This window comes from Coregonus clupeaformis, unplaced genomic scaffold, assembly GCF_020615455.1.
Source record: "Coregonus clupeaformis isolate EN_2021a unplaced genomic scaffold, ASM2061545v1 scaf2937, whole genome shotgun sequence".
Classification (NCBI taxonomy): Eukaryota; Metazoa; Chordata; class Actinopteri; order Salmoniformes; family Salmonidae; genus Coregonus; species Coregonus clupeaformis.
The window spans coordinates 8,439-24,618 of record NW_025536391.1 but is presented as its reverse complement, the minus strand read 5'-3'; the positions used below and the strand labels follow the sequence as shown (position 1 = coordinate 24,618).

Below are 16,180 nucleotides of genomic sequence, written 5' to 3'. Positions count from 1 at the left end.
GCCCAAGCAAGTCTCTTCCTCTTATTGGTGTCCTTTAGTAGTGGTTTCTTTGCAGCAATTCGACCATGAAGGCCTGATTCACGCAGTCTCCTCTGAACAGTTGAGGTTGAGATCTGTCTGTTAGTTGAACTCTGTGAAGCATTTATTTGGGCTGCAATCTGAGGTGCAGTTAACTCTAATGAATTTATCCTCTGCAGCAGAGGTAACTCTGGGTCTTCCTTTCCTTTGGCGGTCCTCATGAGAGCCAGTTTCATCATACCGCTTGATGGTTTTTGCGACTGCACTTCTTTACATTTTCCGTATTGACTGACCTTCATGTCTTAAAGTAATGATGGACTGTCTTTGCTTATTTGAGTTGTTCTTGCCATAATATGGACTTGGTCTTTTACCAAATAGGGCTATCTTCTGTGTACCCCCCTACCTTGTCACAACACAACTGTTTGGCTCAAACGCATTAAGAAGGAAAGACATTCCATAAATTAACTTTTAACAAGGCACACCTGTTAATTGAAATGCATTCCAGGTGACTACCTCATGAATCTGGTTGAGAGAATGCCAAGAGTGTGCAAAGCTGTCATCAAGGCAAAGGGTGGCTATTTGAAAAATCTCAAATATAAAATATATTTTGATTTGTTTAACACTTTTATGGTTACTACATGATCCAATATATGTTATTTCATAGTTATGATGTCTTCACTATTATTATACCATGTAGAAAATAGTAAAAATCAAGAAAAACCCTGGAATGAGTAGTTGTGTCCAAACTTTTGACTGATACTGTAGATGCATGCTGAAAGTCAGTTGTTAATTAGTTTACTGTGAAATAGCATAGTATCTAGTTAAACACAATTTTTCCTAAAGTTTACTAAGGGTTGTTAGCAGGCTGATTGGTCGGTTGTTTGAGCCAGTAAAGGCTGCTTTGCTATTCTTGGGTAGCGGAATGACTTCTGCTTTCCTCCAGGTCTGAGGGCACACACTTTCCTGTAGGCTTAGATTGAAGAGATGGCAAATAGGAGTGGCAATGTAGTCCTCTGTCATCCTCAGTAATTTTCCATCGAAGTTGTCAGACCCAGTTGGCTTGTCATTGTTGATTGAGAAAAATATTTGTTTAACCTCTACGGGATCGGTGTCCCGTATACGGGATGGTTGAGCTAACGTGCGCTAATGTGATTAGCATGACTGATGTAAGTAACATTAAACTTTCCAGGACATAGACATGTCTTATATGGGCAGAAAGCTTAAATTCTTGTTAGTCTAAATGCACTGTCCAATTTACAGTAGCTATTACAGTGAAGAAATACCATGGTATTGTTTGAGGAGAGTGCACAACAACAAAACACGTATCACGCCACTGATTTGATACATTCACCTCTGAAGGTAAATAATGTACTTACATTCAGTAATCTTGCTCTGATTTGTCATCCTAACGGTCCCAGAGATAAAATGTAACATAGTTTTGTTTGATAAAATCCATTTTTATATTCAAATGTAGGAACTGGGTTCTACAGTTTTTAACCCTTGCTGACTCTGGCTCCACACCCACCCCGCCCGGCCATCTAGATGTGTGAAAGTTAGTGTACAGTGAGGGAAAAAAGTATTTGATCCCCTGTTGATTTTGTACATTTGTCCACTAACAAAGACATGATCAGTCTATAATTTTAATGGTAGGTTTATTTGAACAGTGAGAGACAGGATAACAACAACAAAATCCAGAAAAATGCATGTCAAAAATGTTATAAATTGATTTGCATTTTAATGAGGGAAATGAGTATTTGACCCCTCTGCAAAACATGACTTAGTACTTGGTGGCAAAACCCTTGTTGGTAATCACAGAGGTCAGACGTTTCTTGTAGTTGGCCACCAGGTTTGCACACATCTCAGGAGGGATTTTGTCCCACTCCTCTTTGCAGATCTTCTCCAAGTCATTAAGGTTTCGAGGCTGACGTTTGGCAACTCGAACCTTCAGCTCCCTCCACAGATTTTCTATGGGATTAAGGTCTGGAGACTGGCTAGGCCACTCCAGGACCTTAATGTGCTTCTTCTTGAGCCACTCCTTTGTTGCCTTGGCCGTGTGTTTTGGGTCATTGTCATGCTGGAAAAACCATCCACGACCCATTTTCAATGCCCTGGCTGAGGGAAGGAGGTTCTCACCCAAGATTTGACGGTACATGACCCCGTCATCGTCCCTTTGATGCAGTGAAGTTGTCCTGTCCCCTTAGCAGAAAAACACCCCCAAAGCATAATGTTTCCACCTCCATGTTTGACGGTGGGGATGGTGTTCTTGGGGTCATAGGCAGCATTCCTCCTCCTCCAAACACAGCGAGTTGAGTTGATGCCAAAGAGCTCGATTTTGGTCTCATCTGACCACAACACTTTCACCTTCACCTTCTCACCAAGCTGCTTGGCGATGGTCTTGTAGCCCATTCCAGCCTTGTGTAGGTCTACAATCTTGTCCCTGACATCTTTGGAGACCTCTGAAGAAAAATATATACGCAACATGTAAAGTGTTGGTCCCATTTTTCATGAGCTGAAATAAAAGATCCCAGAAGTGTTTAATATGCACAAAAAGCTTATTTCTTTCCTGACAGGTGTGGCATATCAACAAGCTGATTAAACAGCATGATCATTACACAGGTGCACCTTGTGCTGAGGACAATAAAAGGCCACTCTAAAATGTGCAGTTTTGTTACATAACACAATGCCACACATGACCCGCCAAACCACACTTCTTAACACCTGCCCGCTTAACCCTGCCCACCAATGTGTCGGAGGAAACACTGTTCGAATAACGACCGAAGTCAGCCTGCAGGCGCCCGGCCCGCCACAAGAAGTCGCTAGAGCGCTATGAGCCAAGTAAAGACCCCCGGCCAAACCTTCCCTATTCCGGACGACGCTGGGCCAATTGTGACTAGGAAGCAGCCTAATAATGTCCTGTACCTGAGCCCCAGGATAGCACAGGGTTTATGCCCCGGGAACCGAGATGTTTTTCACCATAGAGCTGCCGATGGTAGTGGCTGGTGAAATGGCAGAGGAGGTCCGGCAGTTTTTGCGCCTCGAGCCAGCCGCAAAACCCATTGTGGCTGACGGAGGAGACAATGCGTCAGACACCCTCAAGGTCTGTGAGAGGAGGAGCGCAGTGTATCCGAGTCTGAGGCAGAATCCCTGTGGAACGTGGAGGATCCGAGTCCAAGGCTGAATCCCAGGCGGAATCCCATGCAGAATCCCCCTGGGAAGAAGTCTGGATAGGGGATGATGGCACAGGAACCTCTGAAGCCAGGGGGGCGAAACTGTTTGACAAGTGGATTTGGGTCGGGCTTCCCAACGCCAAAGAAGCCCCATTTGCCACAGGCCGCTTCCCTCCATTTGGCCTAAGGCGGGGGATGTGCTTCCATGGTTGGGCGGCAGGATTGGTGACAGTATCATCTGCTAAATCCACCAGAAGCCACGGTCCTGTTCCATTTTCCAGGGGAGTGTGAGACTTCTTCAGGGAGGGGTCCCTGGAAGGCATTGGCCTTTCAGTCAAGGAGTGTTGACATGGCGGTGATACTCTCAACACATGGGAACAGCGTCCAGCCTGTGGTGTAGAGAAGAAGGTAGATGGGGGTGCTTTCCCCAGTAGATTGCGCAAGTTCTTAATCTGTTTGCTAAGAATAGCCACTTCTTCCCTATTGTCCTCTGCGAGTAAACAATTGTTGCATCAGAACTCATGTTGTCCACATTGTCCCGGAAGAGAGCATAGTAAATACAGCTCCTGAATTAAAAGCTCTCTTTTTCCTCTGAACTGTAAAAATTATGGGTTTAACCATGTTTTGAGGCTATACTGCGTTTTTTTTACATGAACTTTTTTTATTTTTTTTTACAAACATTGGAGTAAAAGATGCTTATGTTTTGGGTTCTGATGGGGTATGACAGTTGAACAAAGCTCATCAGGCATTTAGTTATATTCTTCAAGAATCAATGGGTAGTCCTACATATAATTAATTTAAGTCGAAAAATTTATGTAGCAACTGCTGATTGCCCCTTTAAGGAAATGACCTCAATAACAACATTTTCGGCAGTTGAATGCAACAACAAAACATTTTGTTATAAAAAGCAATCTATTAATATATTTTTGAACGCTCTAATTTGTTTACCAGCATGATAGCTGTGCTTTTAGTTTATGGTTGATGCAGCTTGTTGGCCATTAGCCAATCGGCGTTTCACAATGTGTGGTGGTGGAGTAGGGGCCTGAGGGCACACACTTAGTGTGTTGTGAAATCTGTTATGAATGTATTGTAATGTTTTTAAAATTGTACAACTGCCTTAATTTTGCCGGACCCCAGGAAGAGTAGTTGCTGCCTTGGCCGCAGCTAATGGGCACCCATAATAAAAACAAATTCAAATGATTTCAAAGCAGGTGAATGCATCCAACTCGTATTTACGACTTCACAACTGAAAATTACAAGGCAAAAGACAGTGAAGAGGATTAGCCTACCACCTCGGATAAATGAACATTCAAAAGAAAAGCTTAAGTGTTCAGAAGGTGTGAAATGTGCACCTTAACCCAGTATTATTGTTTAAGCACAACACATTCTTATGGAAATCATCCATATTAAATAAATCCCCCCCCTTTTTTAAACAAGGGTTCATTGGGTTGGCTAAAGAAACAGAACACAGTTTTAATTAGCTAAAAAATATCACTATTGCGTCATCCTGCCAAATGCTATACTATGACATCACTGAAGACAGTAAGTCGTTTTCAAAATTCAAACTGTAATGAATATTTATTGCATCATCATTTATCACATGATGACGTCACTCCACCCCCCTCCAGCCCTATAAAACGGATCCCCGGCCGTCTAAAATTCATTCTTAGTCTACCTATCAATCACAATGCCAAGAAGACGAAGAAGATCCAGCAGTCGCCCTGTCCGTAGGCGCCGCCGCCCCAGGGTGTCCCGGCGTCGCAGGAGAGGAGGCCGCAGGAGGCGTTAGAAATGCCTGGTACCCTACCTGACCTAACCGCCCTCTCCCGGGACTCCCTCCCGACACCCCTGGTAGTGTAGATCTGTTAAAGTCTGCTTAATTAAAAGATTGGCTTTTAACTAAAACTGTTATGACTTTGACTTTTTATTATTAAAGAGTTTTAGGCAGTAGAGTTAATAATATAAGTAGATAATAATAGCCAAATCGGTTAGGGATAGATACAATTAAAACATTGAATCTTGTATCTGTCCCTAGAAAAACAACAACATTAAAACAATATATATATATATATTTTTTTACATTTACACATTCAATCATCAACAGTTAGTCAGATGCACTTCACCATTAGGCCTACAATAATTTATTGATCCAACAGTTGGATTCCAACCATTATGAACAGCAAATCATTAATTCATAAACATTTACTATAGCTATAACATTGCACAACATTGAAAAAGACAACTAAGGAAGAGAATAGACACAGGAATATAAATTGATAGGCTATCAGTTTAAAACGTTTATAGAATAATTTCAAGATCCAAACATTATAAACGGTAAATCATATATATTATAATACAGTAAGCTTCTCCACTGCGGGAGGGTCTACTCCTATTTTTTTAGCAGATTTTCTTCATTTTAGGATCAAAAGAAGCGCATCGTCCTCTTGCATGCCACTGGGTTTTTGTTTATTTTCCTGGTTTTTGTGTTTGGAATGGCACGGTTACTATGGGAGATTCAGCTGTCATAATATAAATTATGTAAGCGTTGGTAGGCCAATTCTAAATCTGTATAATGACTTTTAACCATAACGCTAATTGACTGGACAAACGACTTCTTCGGCAAATGACAGGAGAGGCAAGGAGTGGAATGTTAGATAAAAAGACTGGTACCCAGGCTACTTCTAAGGTGTAAGGCAGACATACCAGTAACTTTTATGGCCACACAAGGTGCCACCGGTGGATTCAAAACGAGTAGCCTAACAATTATTTACATGGCCATAGTTGCATTTACAAACAAATTATTTTTCTGTACGAAATAATAATAATAATAATAATATGGCATTTAGCAGACGCTTTTATCCAAAGCGACTTACAGTCATGCGTGCATACATTATTATTTTTAGTGTATGGGTGGTCCCGGGGATCGAACCCACTACCTTGGCGTTACAAGCGCCGTGCTCTACCAGCTGAGCTACAGAGGACCAAATCATAAACATATGGTGACATTGAGCAAAATAACCATAGACGGGAAGTTGACAATGGCTTATCAATAGGCATTTAAAATAATGTATTTCTGTGGTTGCAGTCCTCAAAGATTGAATTGCATTGAATCAAATTAATCAGATTGACCTAAGCCTGTAAGTACCTCTACTAAGTAATATAGACCTAATAGGCTAATATAAAACAAAAAATATATACCATTTAGGTCTATCATTGGTTAGGTTATTGGGTTGTTCGGGTGTTTCTTTCTTATACACGACCTTGGTATGGGATTTTAATAAACTAGCGTGAGCAAGCTTTCACTTTCTCCTCATCTGTGGTTCAGAAAACCACACATTCTTCCGAGTTCAAAAGTGTGCAGCCGTAGTTCTCGTTCCTTACAGCAGCTGGCAGCAGATTTCTGTTCTGGACTCATGCATGGCGCTGTCCATTGTTCTGAAACAAGGCAGGCTCCATTCATTTTGGGAATGAGCCTATTTTTCAATCACATTAAGAATGACATATATTATTAATGAAATACCATTTATACTTCAATTATTTAATATCACATTGTTAAATAATATTAGTTTTTTCCCGCCTGATAAATCTGTTTTTTGTTGTCATCATTTGAAGAGAATTACTCCCCCCTATGTCCGATGAGATGAATCGCGTTTTCAGCCCGAAATTAATTTAAAACGAAATATCAATTGACTGAAATAAAAAACATGTATTTTTATTTGATAAATAAATAGTTACTCGCAATGCAGAAAACTACTTTCATTTCTTGCATAATTTGATTAGGCTACAGAGGTAACACAATAATCTATTGCAGATAATGAGAAAAGGTTAAAAAAAAAAGTAGAAAAGAAACAGAAGAGGGAGGAGAAGCTCCGCTCTTTATCTGTAGTATGCAGCTATCGAAAGGACACGACCAGGGAGAGCAGAGCAACATAACTCCGCCGCGACTTCATGCAATGGCCGTCTGACGTATACCTACTTGCTGCTGGTAGCTTATAAATGAATTCACGGCGTCACCAGGCGCAGATCATTTGCAGGACCAGTGAGCGCCCCGACCGTCAACAAACACATGCGCACACACACACTGGTACCAGTACGCGTCATGCGTCCTCGGAATGAGGGAACAGGCACAGGAACTCCGATGGACCCCGGTAGTACCCACACCGGCGCCAGCACGAGGGACTGACTGAGTATCCAGGTTCCCCCTTCGGTTACCTTGTCCTGTCCTACCAGGCGCGCCTACCGGCTGTCCCATGTCCCTGACAAACTATGGATTTTATAAACAACAGCAGTAACAACAGCAATTCGACCACAGCCTTCCCCGACGTCGTGGATGTCATTCCAAGGTGGGGTGACAATGAGAATGCAACGGGGTCTAGAAGTGTGCCCGAGGTGGAGCTGAGTTACCAGGTGGTCACCTCTCTGCTGCTCTGCGCGCTCATCCTCTGTTCCATATTCGGCAATGCGTGCGTCGTCGCAGCCATTGCGCTGGAGAGGTCGCTCCAAAACGTGGCCAACTATCTGATCGGCTCGCTAGCCGTCACAGACCTCATGGTATCGGTTCTGGTACTACCCATGGCAGCCCTCTACCAAGTCCTGAACAAATGGACTCTGGGACAGGAGATATGTGATATATTCATCTCATTGGACGTGTTGTGCTGCACGTCGTCCATTTTGCATCTGTGCGCAATTGCCCTGGACAGGTACTGGGCTATCACGGACCCCATAGACTATGTGAACAAAAGGACACCCAGGCGAGCCGTGCTGTTAATCAGCGTGACTTGGCTGATTGGATTCTCAATCTCCATCCCGCCCATGTTAGGCTGGAGGAAAGCCGAGGACAGGGCGAACCCGGACGCCTGCACCATCAGCCAGGACCCGGGCTACACCATCTACTCCACGTTCGGAGCATTTTACATCCCGCTCATCCTCATGCTGGTCCTCTACGGGCGGATATTCAAGGCAGCCAGGTTCCAGGTTTGGAAAACTGTGAAGAAATCGGAAAAGGCGAAAGTGTCGGACAAGTGCTTGGCCGTATCGCCCGCTATTTTTCACAAGAAGATCAATGGAGAGGCGGGGGGAAAGAATTGGAAGCGCAGTGTGGAACCTACATCCAACTCCCCGTGCGTAAACGGCTCCGTGAAGCACGGGGAGGACGGCGAGTCGTTGGAGATCATAGAAGTTAGCAACAATTCTAAGAACCACCTGCCTCTCCCCAACACTCCCCAGTCCTCACAAGGGTTTGAGAACAGGAACGAAAAGAACACGGAGGCTAAGAGGAAAATAGCTCTGTACAGGGAGAGGAAAACGGTAAAGACGCTCGGTATCATCATGGGGACTTTTATTTTCTGCTGGCTGCCGTTTTTCATCGTGGCGCTGGTCTTGCCTTTCTGTGCAGAGAGTTGTTACATGCCAGAGTGGCTGGGCGCCGTCATCAACTGGCTGGGCTATTCGAACTCTCTCCTAAACCCCATCATTTATGCCTACTTTAACAAAGACTTCCAAAGTGCTTTCACTAAGATCATAAGATGCAAATTCCACAGCCGTGAGCCATTCATTCGTAAAATGTTAGCGTTTACTTCATTTCCAATTATGGAAAAATAAATAAACAGTCTCAGCCTACGGTGTGAATTAGAAACAGAATAGCCTACGGGACATATACGTGAGACCTGGAGAGAGACAGGCAGTATATTTGCATATGCTGTGTGCGCTGCTCCTGTGTAGCATATTCGATGTTGTAAATATCTGCGAGGCATCGTTGTATTTCCATGCAAGACGTGTCATTCAAATACAATATTCTGAATTCATGCATTGCCATTCAGGAGACACGCGCGCCGCGCAGCGACAACGGCGCGAGGGTTTCTGCGATAGATCACACCAAGCTTTGTAACATTGAAACAATAAAAAACTATCGAAATACTACAACTTCTGATTGTAACGTCTACTCTTTCAACACAAACAGAGGAAAGCGTTCAATGACATTTGTAAAAGAAAGAAAAGAAGAAAATACATATGAAGAGTTTATTTCAAAACGCTATATTCATACATTTTCCAATATTTGTGTTTTTTCATAAAAATGATTGCTTATGGGTACCATCATGTGTGTGTAAAATATTACTGTTCTCCGGATTCATGGATTTTAGATGTGTTTTTTGTAAAACGCTATATATCCATCCATTGTTTACCTGGAATGGAATGTTCGTATCCTATATATTTGACTGTGATATATGGTTGTCTCACCTAGCTATCTTAAGATGAATGCACTTACTGTAAGTCACTCTGGATAAGAGCATCTGCTAAATGACTAAAATGTCAAATGTAAATGTTTTACATACAGATAACATATTACTCTATTGAATTATTTTTTTGAAAATGTTCTTAATATTTATGTCACGAATGTATGAGAGTGAGGTGGATATATAGCATTTTCCAAAAAAAGCATGATTATTTGTCTCTCTGAAGTGAAACCACCAAGTGATAAAAGATAAATAAATACATGTATGAACAACCCCATGCCATGATTAGATAGTGAAATAACACACCTCTCTCTTTCAAAATTTCTTTCAACAATAAAAGCTAATTTTGGAATGAAACTCTCTCTCTCTATTTTTCTAGATATCTCTCTCTCTATATATATCTATAGATATACATAGACACAATTATTATTTCAATTAAAAATCATTATTTCTAACCTTGTCAATGACTACATTTCCTATGCATTTTGCTATATTTCCTATTCAAACTCATTTCATGAATGTTTTCATGGAAAACAAGGACATTTCTAAGTGACCCCAAACTTTTGAACGGTAGTGTATATACAGTTGAAGTCGGAAATTTACATACACCTTAGCCAAATACATTTAATCTCAGTTTTTCAGAATTCCTGACATTTAATCCTGGTAAAAATTCCCTGTCTTAGGTCAGTTAGGATCACCACTTTATTTTAAGAATGTGAAATATCAGAATAATAGTAGAGAGAATGATTTATTTCAGCTTTTATTTCTCTCATCACATTCCCAGTGGGTCAGAAGTTTACATACTCTCAATTAGCATTGCCTTTAAATTGTTTAACTTGGGTCAAACGTTTCGGGTAGCCTTCCACAAGCTTCCCACAATAAGTTGGGTGAATTTTGGCTCATTTTGTGAAGTGCACCAGTCCCTCCTGCAGCAAAGCACCCCCACAGCATGATGCTGCCACCCCCGTGCTTCACGGTTGGGATGGTGTTCTTCGGCTTGCAAGCTGCCCCCTTTTCCCTCCAAACATAACGATGGTCATTATGGCCAAACAGTTCTATGTTTCATCAGACCGATCTTTGTCCCCATGTGCAGTTGAAAACCGTAGTCTGGCTTTTTCATGGCGGTTTTGGAGCAGTGGCTTCTTCCTTGCTGAGCGGCCTTTTAGGTTATGTCGATATAGGACTTGTTTTACTGTGGATATATATACTTTGTACCTGTTTCCTCCAACATCTTCACAAGGTCCTTTGCTGTTGTTTTGGGATTGATTTGCACTTTTACGCACCAAAGTCGTTCATCTCTAGGAGACAGAACGTGTCTCCTTCCTGAGCGGTATGACGGCTGCGTGGTCCCATGGTGTTTATACTTGCGTACTATTGTTTGTACAGATGAAAGTGGTACCTTTCCAATTGACTCAAATTATGTCAATTAGCCTATCAGAAACTTCAAAGCCATGACATAATTTTCTGGAATTTTCCAAGCTGTTTAAAGGCACAGTCAACTTTAGTGTATGTACACTTCTGACCCACTGGAATTGTGAAACAGTGAATTATAAGTGAAATAATCTGTCTGTAAACAATTGTTGAAAAAAAGTACTTGTGTCATGCACAAAGTAGATGTCCTAACCGACTTCCCAAAACTATAGTTTGTTAACAAGAAGAATTTGCGAAGTGGTTGAAATACGAAGTTTTAATGACTCCAACCTAAGTGTATGTAAACTTCAACTTCAACATATATATATATATATATATATATATATATATATATATATATATATATATATATATATATATTAAACAGCAAAAATGGATATTTCAGTGACGAAAGGAGTATGGCATGAGCCTCTAACCACATGGCCCTCTGCCTGTCTGTAGGTCTGTCCCAAATGGTACCATATTCCCTACATTGTGCATTACTTTTGACCAGGGTCCATGGGCAATAGGGTGCCATTTGGAATGCTGTAGGTCTGTCTGTCTGAGCGGCAGTCAGATGACCAGCTGACCCCCTGACCGTGGCTTTAATGACTAAGCTGTTAGTGAGGAAGGAAAACACTGAACAAGGATTATCCCTGTTCTCCTAACCAATCCACCCACCCGCCAGCCAGTCAGCCAGGAATTAAGGTTTTATCGAATTTATTAATATTTCCAGTCAACTATGTCATTCACCGCTCATGTATTGAGCTCACACAGACAAAGAAAGAGTTCACGCAGAGGGGAAAGAGAGAGAGGGAGAGGGTAAAAGAGGGATGGAAAGAGAGAGTGCGGGAGAGGGAAAGAGAGGGGTGGAAAGAGAGAGAGGGAGAGGGAAAGAGAGGGGTGGAAAGAGAGAGAGGGAGAGGGAAAGAGAGGGATGGAAAGAGAGAGAGGGAGAGGGAAAGAGAGGGGTGGAAAGAGAGAGAGGGAGAGGGTAAGAGAGGGTTGGAAAGAGAGAGAGGGAGAGGGAAAGAGAGGGGTGGAAAGAGAGAGGGAGAGGCTTAATTTTCTATTTTATTTGACCCGTCTCCTCCCCTTCATCTACACTGATTGAATTGTGGATTTAACAAGTGACATCAATAAGGGATTCATAGCTTTCACCTGGATTCACCTGGTCAGTCTATTGCATGGAAAGAGCAGGAGTTCCTAATGTTTTGTCCTCTCAATGTATGTAACTATTATAGTACTATAGTACTGTGTGACTACTGTATTTGTATATTACTATATGAACAAACTACATCACATTAAAGGCTTTCTCATAATTCGTACTCAACAGAATGTTTCATTGGCCTGCGAATTGCATGCAGAAATGCAAAGGATTAACGTTTTTCATGTGCACTGGTTTCTTTTGGTAGCAAATCCTTTCATGACACCAATTTACATAAATATCACAAAACTTTCTTTGTATTTGCATGCTAGGTTTTGTGGTGTACCATTTTGTATCACCATGGTCATTTGTTCACCTTGTTCATATTCTAGGCACCTTACTTCATTTACTACTCTTCACTTTACAGTAGAAGGGTGCAAGATACTGTATCATGGCTTTAAGAAAGAGATGACAAGAGGGAGGGAAAAAGAGAGACAGACAAAGAGTAAGAGAGGGAGGGAGGGAGGCGACATTTGAAATAGCTACAGCATAAAATCTCATTGTGTAAAAGGTGTATTTGCATAGAGACTCTTGTTTTCTCTGGCAATGTAAGATCCTTTACTTTTCATAAAAATAAAGCTTCTCGAATTGAATTACATTTAATTTAATTGATAGAGAGGGAGAGGCCACGAGAGAGGGAGAGAGAGAGGAGAGAGAGGAAAGAGAGAGAGAGAGATTTAAATGTAGGGAGAGGGGGAGGAAGAGAGGAGAGAGAGGAAAGAGAGAGAGATATGTAAATGTGGGAGAGGGGGGGGGAGAGAGGAGAGAGAGGTGTAAATTTAGGGAGGGGGAGAGGGAGAGGAGAGAGAGAGATGTAAATGTAGGGAGAGGGGGAGGAAGAGAGGAGAGAGAGAGATGTAAATGAAGAGAGGGAGGGGAGAGAGAGAGAGGAAAGAGAGAGAGATGTAAATGTAGGGAGAGGGGGGAGAGAGAGGAAAGAGAGAGAGAGAGATGTAAATGAGTAGGGGGGGAGGAAGAGAGGAAAGAGAGAGAGAGATGAAATGTAGGGAGAGGGGGAAGAGAGGAAAGAGAGAGAGAGATGTAAATGTAGGGAGGGGGAGAGGGAGAGAGAGATGTAAATGAAGAGAGAGGGGAGAGGAGAGAGAGGAAAGAGAGATCAAATGTAGGGAGAGGGGAGGAAGAGAGGAAAGAGAGGAAAGAGAGAGAGAGATGTAAATGTAGGGAGGGGGGAGGAAGAGAGGAAAGAGAGAGAGAGATGTAAATGTAGGGAGAGGGGGAGGAATATGAGAGTGATATGGTGATTCCTAGCAGGCCCCTGGGAAACCCTTTACAGAAAAACTAGTCAGCATCACAGAAGGAGAGAAGTGGTACCTGCCCCATCTCCCATCAGACAAATATCCTCTCCTCCTCCTCCTCCTCCTCCTCCTCCTCCTCCTCCTCCTCCTCCTCCTCTCTTATCCTCCACTTCAGTCCACTCCACTTTCTTTCTTTCTTTCTCTGTCTGCCTCTCCTCTCTCTCTCGCTCTTTCTCAGAACACACACACACACACACACACACACACACACACACACACACACACACACACACACACACACACACACACACACACACACACACACACACACACACACACTCTCTCTCTCTCTCTTTCTCTCCACAGACCACTCTCTCCCACTCTCTCCTCTCTCCCACTCTCCCCTCTCTCCTCTCTCCCTCTCTCCCACTCTCTCCTCTCTCTCCTCGCTCCCACTCTCTCCTCTCTCTCCTCTCTCCCCTATCTCCTCTCTCGTCTCCCACTCTCTCCTACTCTCCTCTCTCCACTCTCCACTCTCTCTCCTCTCTCTCCCCTCTCTCCTCTCTCCTCGCTTCCACTCTCTCCTCTCTCCCACTCTCTCCCACTCTCTCCTCTCTCCCCTCCCACTCTCTCCTACTCTCCTCTCTCCACTCTCTCCTCTTCACACTCTCTCCACTCTCTCCAATCTCTCCTCTCTCCACTCTCCCACTCTCTCTTCTCTCTCCAATCTCTCCTCTCTCTCCTCACTCTCCTCTCTCCTCTCTCCTCTCTCTCTTCTCTCCACTCTCCCACTCTCTCTTCTATCCACTCTCTCCTCTCCTCTCTCCTCTCTCCTCTCTCCACTCTCCACTCTCTCCTCTCTCCACTCTCTCCAATCTCCAATCTCCTCTCCCCTCTCTACTCTCCCCTCTCCCCTCCCCTCTCCCCTCTCTTCTCTCCCTCCCCCTCCCCTCTCCACTCTCCCCTCTCTCCACTCTCCCATCTCCTCTCCACTCTCCCATCTCATCTCCTCTCCCCTCTCTCTCCTCTCTCCACTCTCCCATCTCCTCTCCACTCTCCCATCTCATCTCCTCTCCCCTCTCTCTCCTCTCTCCACTCTCCCATCTCCTCTCCACTCTCCACTCTCCCATCTCCTCTCCTCTCCCCTCTCTCTCCTCTCTGATCTTGTCCTCTCCTATTTCCCTCCTATCCTAGCCTATTTCTCCCTCCCTCCTCTCCTCCCCTGTCTTTCCCTCCCTCCCTCCCTCCCTCCTCTCCTCTCCTCTCCTTCCCCTCCTTTCCCTCCCTCCTCTCTTCCTGCTCTCTGGTATGTCATTGACATTCAGCAGATAGCCCTGACTGCTGCCCTAAGGCTGACTGCACCTCTGAGGTCAAACTCAAATAAGTGGTGTACATAATGGTACTGAATGCTCAATGAGTAACGCAGCGGTTCACAGCACTGTTAGATAACACACACCCTAGCTGTCTCTGAAGAGGCTGTACTGTGCCCTCTAATCTGATACGATGTCACTCAGGGACCAGACAAATCCATAGAGGAAATATACACTTCTACTATATTATTTACTCACCCTGAAACAAATAACACTGACACCAATAGAATCTCATGACTGTATTTTCCAGTGTATATTCGTGTTTCTATTGAGCCTTGTTGTACCATCACTATGGAAACCCTGAAAGTAGAGCATTTATTTTATTATATTTCTAATTGTCACTGTAATATAGACTTTACATGACATTCACATAATCAGGTTATTGTGCACATAAATGTCACATGTTCATTAACTTTTTTTTGTGTATTTGGTTTATTTTATTTTATTTTGGTTTAATTTGCAGTGACCTTTATTTAACATATTTTGTGGGCCTTATTTCAATTTTGCATGATTTCCTCGTTTGCTGTGCTTCTCCTTTCCTTTCTGTCTCTTAATATACTTATTATAGACCCCTTCCTTTTGGGAGGTCTCCATGGAGCTGCGCCCTGGTTGGCTACACCTGGGCCTGGTTCACCTAACGAGCTACCGCACAACTGAAAAGGGGGCTTTTAGCTCCAGTCTGGGCCTGCTGCTGGATTAAGGTTGCAAAATGCCCAGGCCAAACTGCAGTGGATTACCTAGTAACGCATATTTGAAATGTTACAATAATGGTCGTTCCCAGTTCATTTTATTTCCATGGCAATTTCCTACTGTCAACTAGGGGCAACGCGAGCGCCTATTACCATCTAGTAGCCTGCAATCTACAGCTCAGAGGATCGCGGGTTCAATACCAGTGCTTTATTTTCTTCTGTTTTAACCCTATCCCAAACCTTAACCCTAAACTTAACAACTTGGAATTCATGTGTAAGGTTAAACATGTTGCCTAAATGTAACCAACATTTCTAAATTAATTCCTAAACTTAACAGTCATGGTAAATGTCAGTTTCACTTTTGCGCAGTTTGACTGACAGCTAACATACGTCATAACATGCTGTATTGAAATGGCCACACAGCCCATAATCTACAGACGGCCCCACACGCCATAATTATAACAGCCAGGAATGGCGTTTGTCTGCTGCTGCAGTTATGGCGAGGGATGGCATTTTCTTTGGCGTTTGTGTTGTAAATTCCAGTAACTTTCTCAAAATTCCAAATTTTTCTGGAAATCCTGGTTGGTGGTTCCAGATTTCCTGCATATTTTCTCATGATTCCGGGAATGTTCCAACCGGGATTTTTGGAAAACCTGTATGTTTTGGGAAAGGGGGACAGTGGGCTGGGCGCAACCAATGGATGGACACAATGGACAATGACTTACGACTGGTGAGCGACTTCCAGTGAAAGTGTGGCAGAGGCAGCTATCTTGGACAGTCCTCCAGCAGCACGGACTATATGTTTGGGACCGAGTTTGTTTAGTCTTGTG

General features: G+C 43.2%; 1 protein-coding gene across 1 annotated transcript; it reads left to right on the top strand.

The window, feature by feature from the left end:
- Positions 1-7,116: 7,116 nt before the first annotated feature.
- On the top strand, positions 7,117-14,675 carry LOC123489275 (5-hydroxytryptamine receptor 1A-alpha-like). The gene is made up of 2 exons (XM_045219957.1): positions 7,117-8,727; positions 14,617-14,675. The coding sequence occupies exons 1-2, from the start codon at positions 7,452-7,454 to the stop codon at positions 14,673-14,675; spliced, it is 1,335 nt and encodes a 444-aa protein (XP_045075892.1). The 5' UTR covers positions 7,117-7,451.
- The last annotated feature ends 1,505 nt before the right edge of the window (positions 14,676-16,180 follow it).

Coding starts and splice junctions, on each gene's coding strand:
- LOC123489275 (XM_045219957.1), top strand. CDS start 7,452: ATGGATTTTATAAACAACAGCAGTAACAACAGCAATTCGACCACAGCC. Junction 8,728..14,616: donor AAGATGCAAATTCCACAGCC/GTGAGCCATTCA, acceptor ATTGACATTCAG/CAGATAGCCCTGACTGCTGC.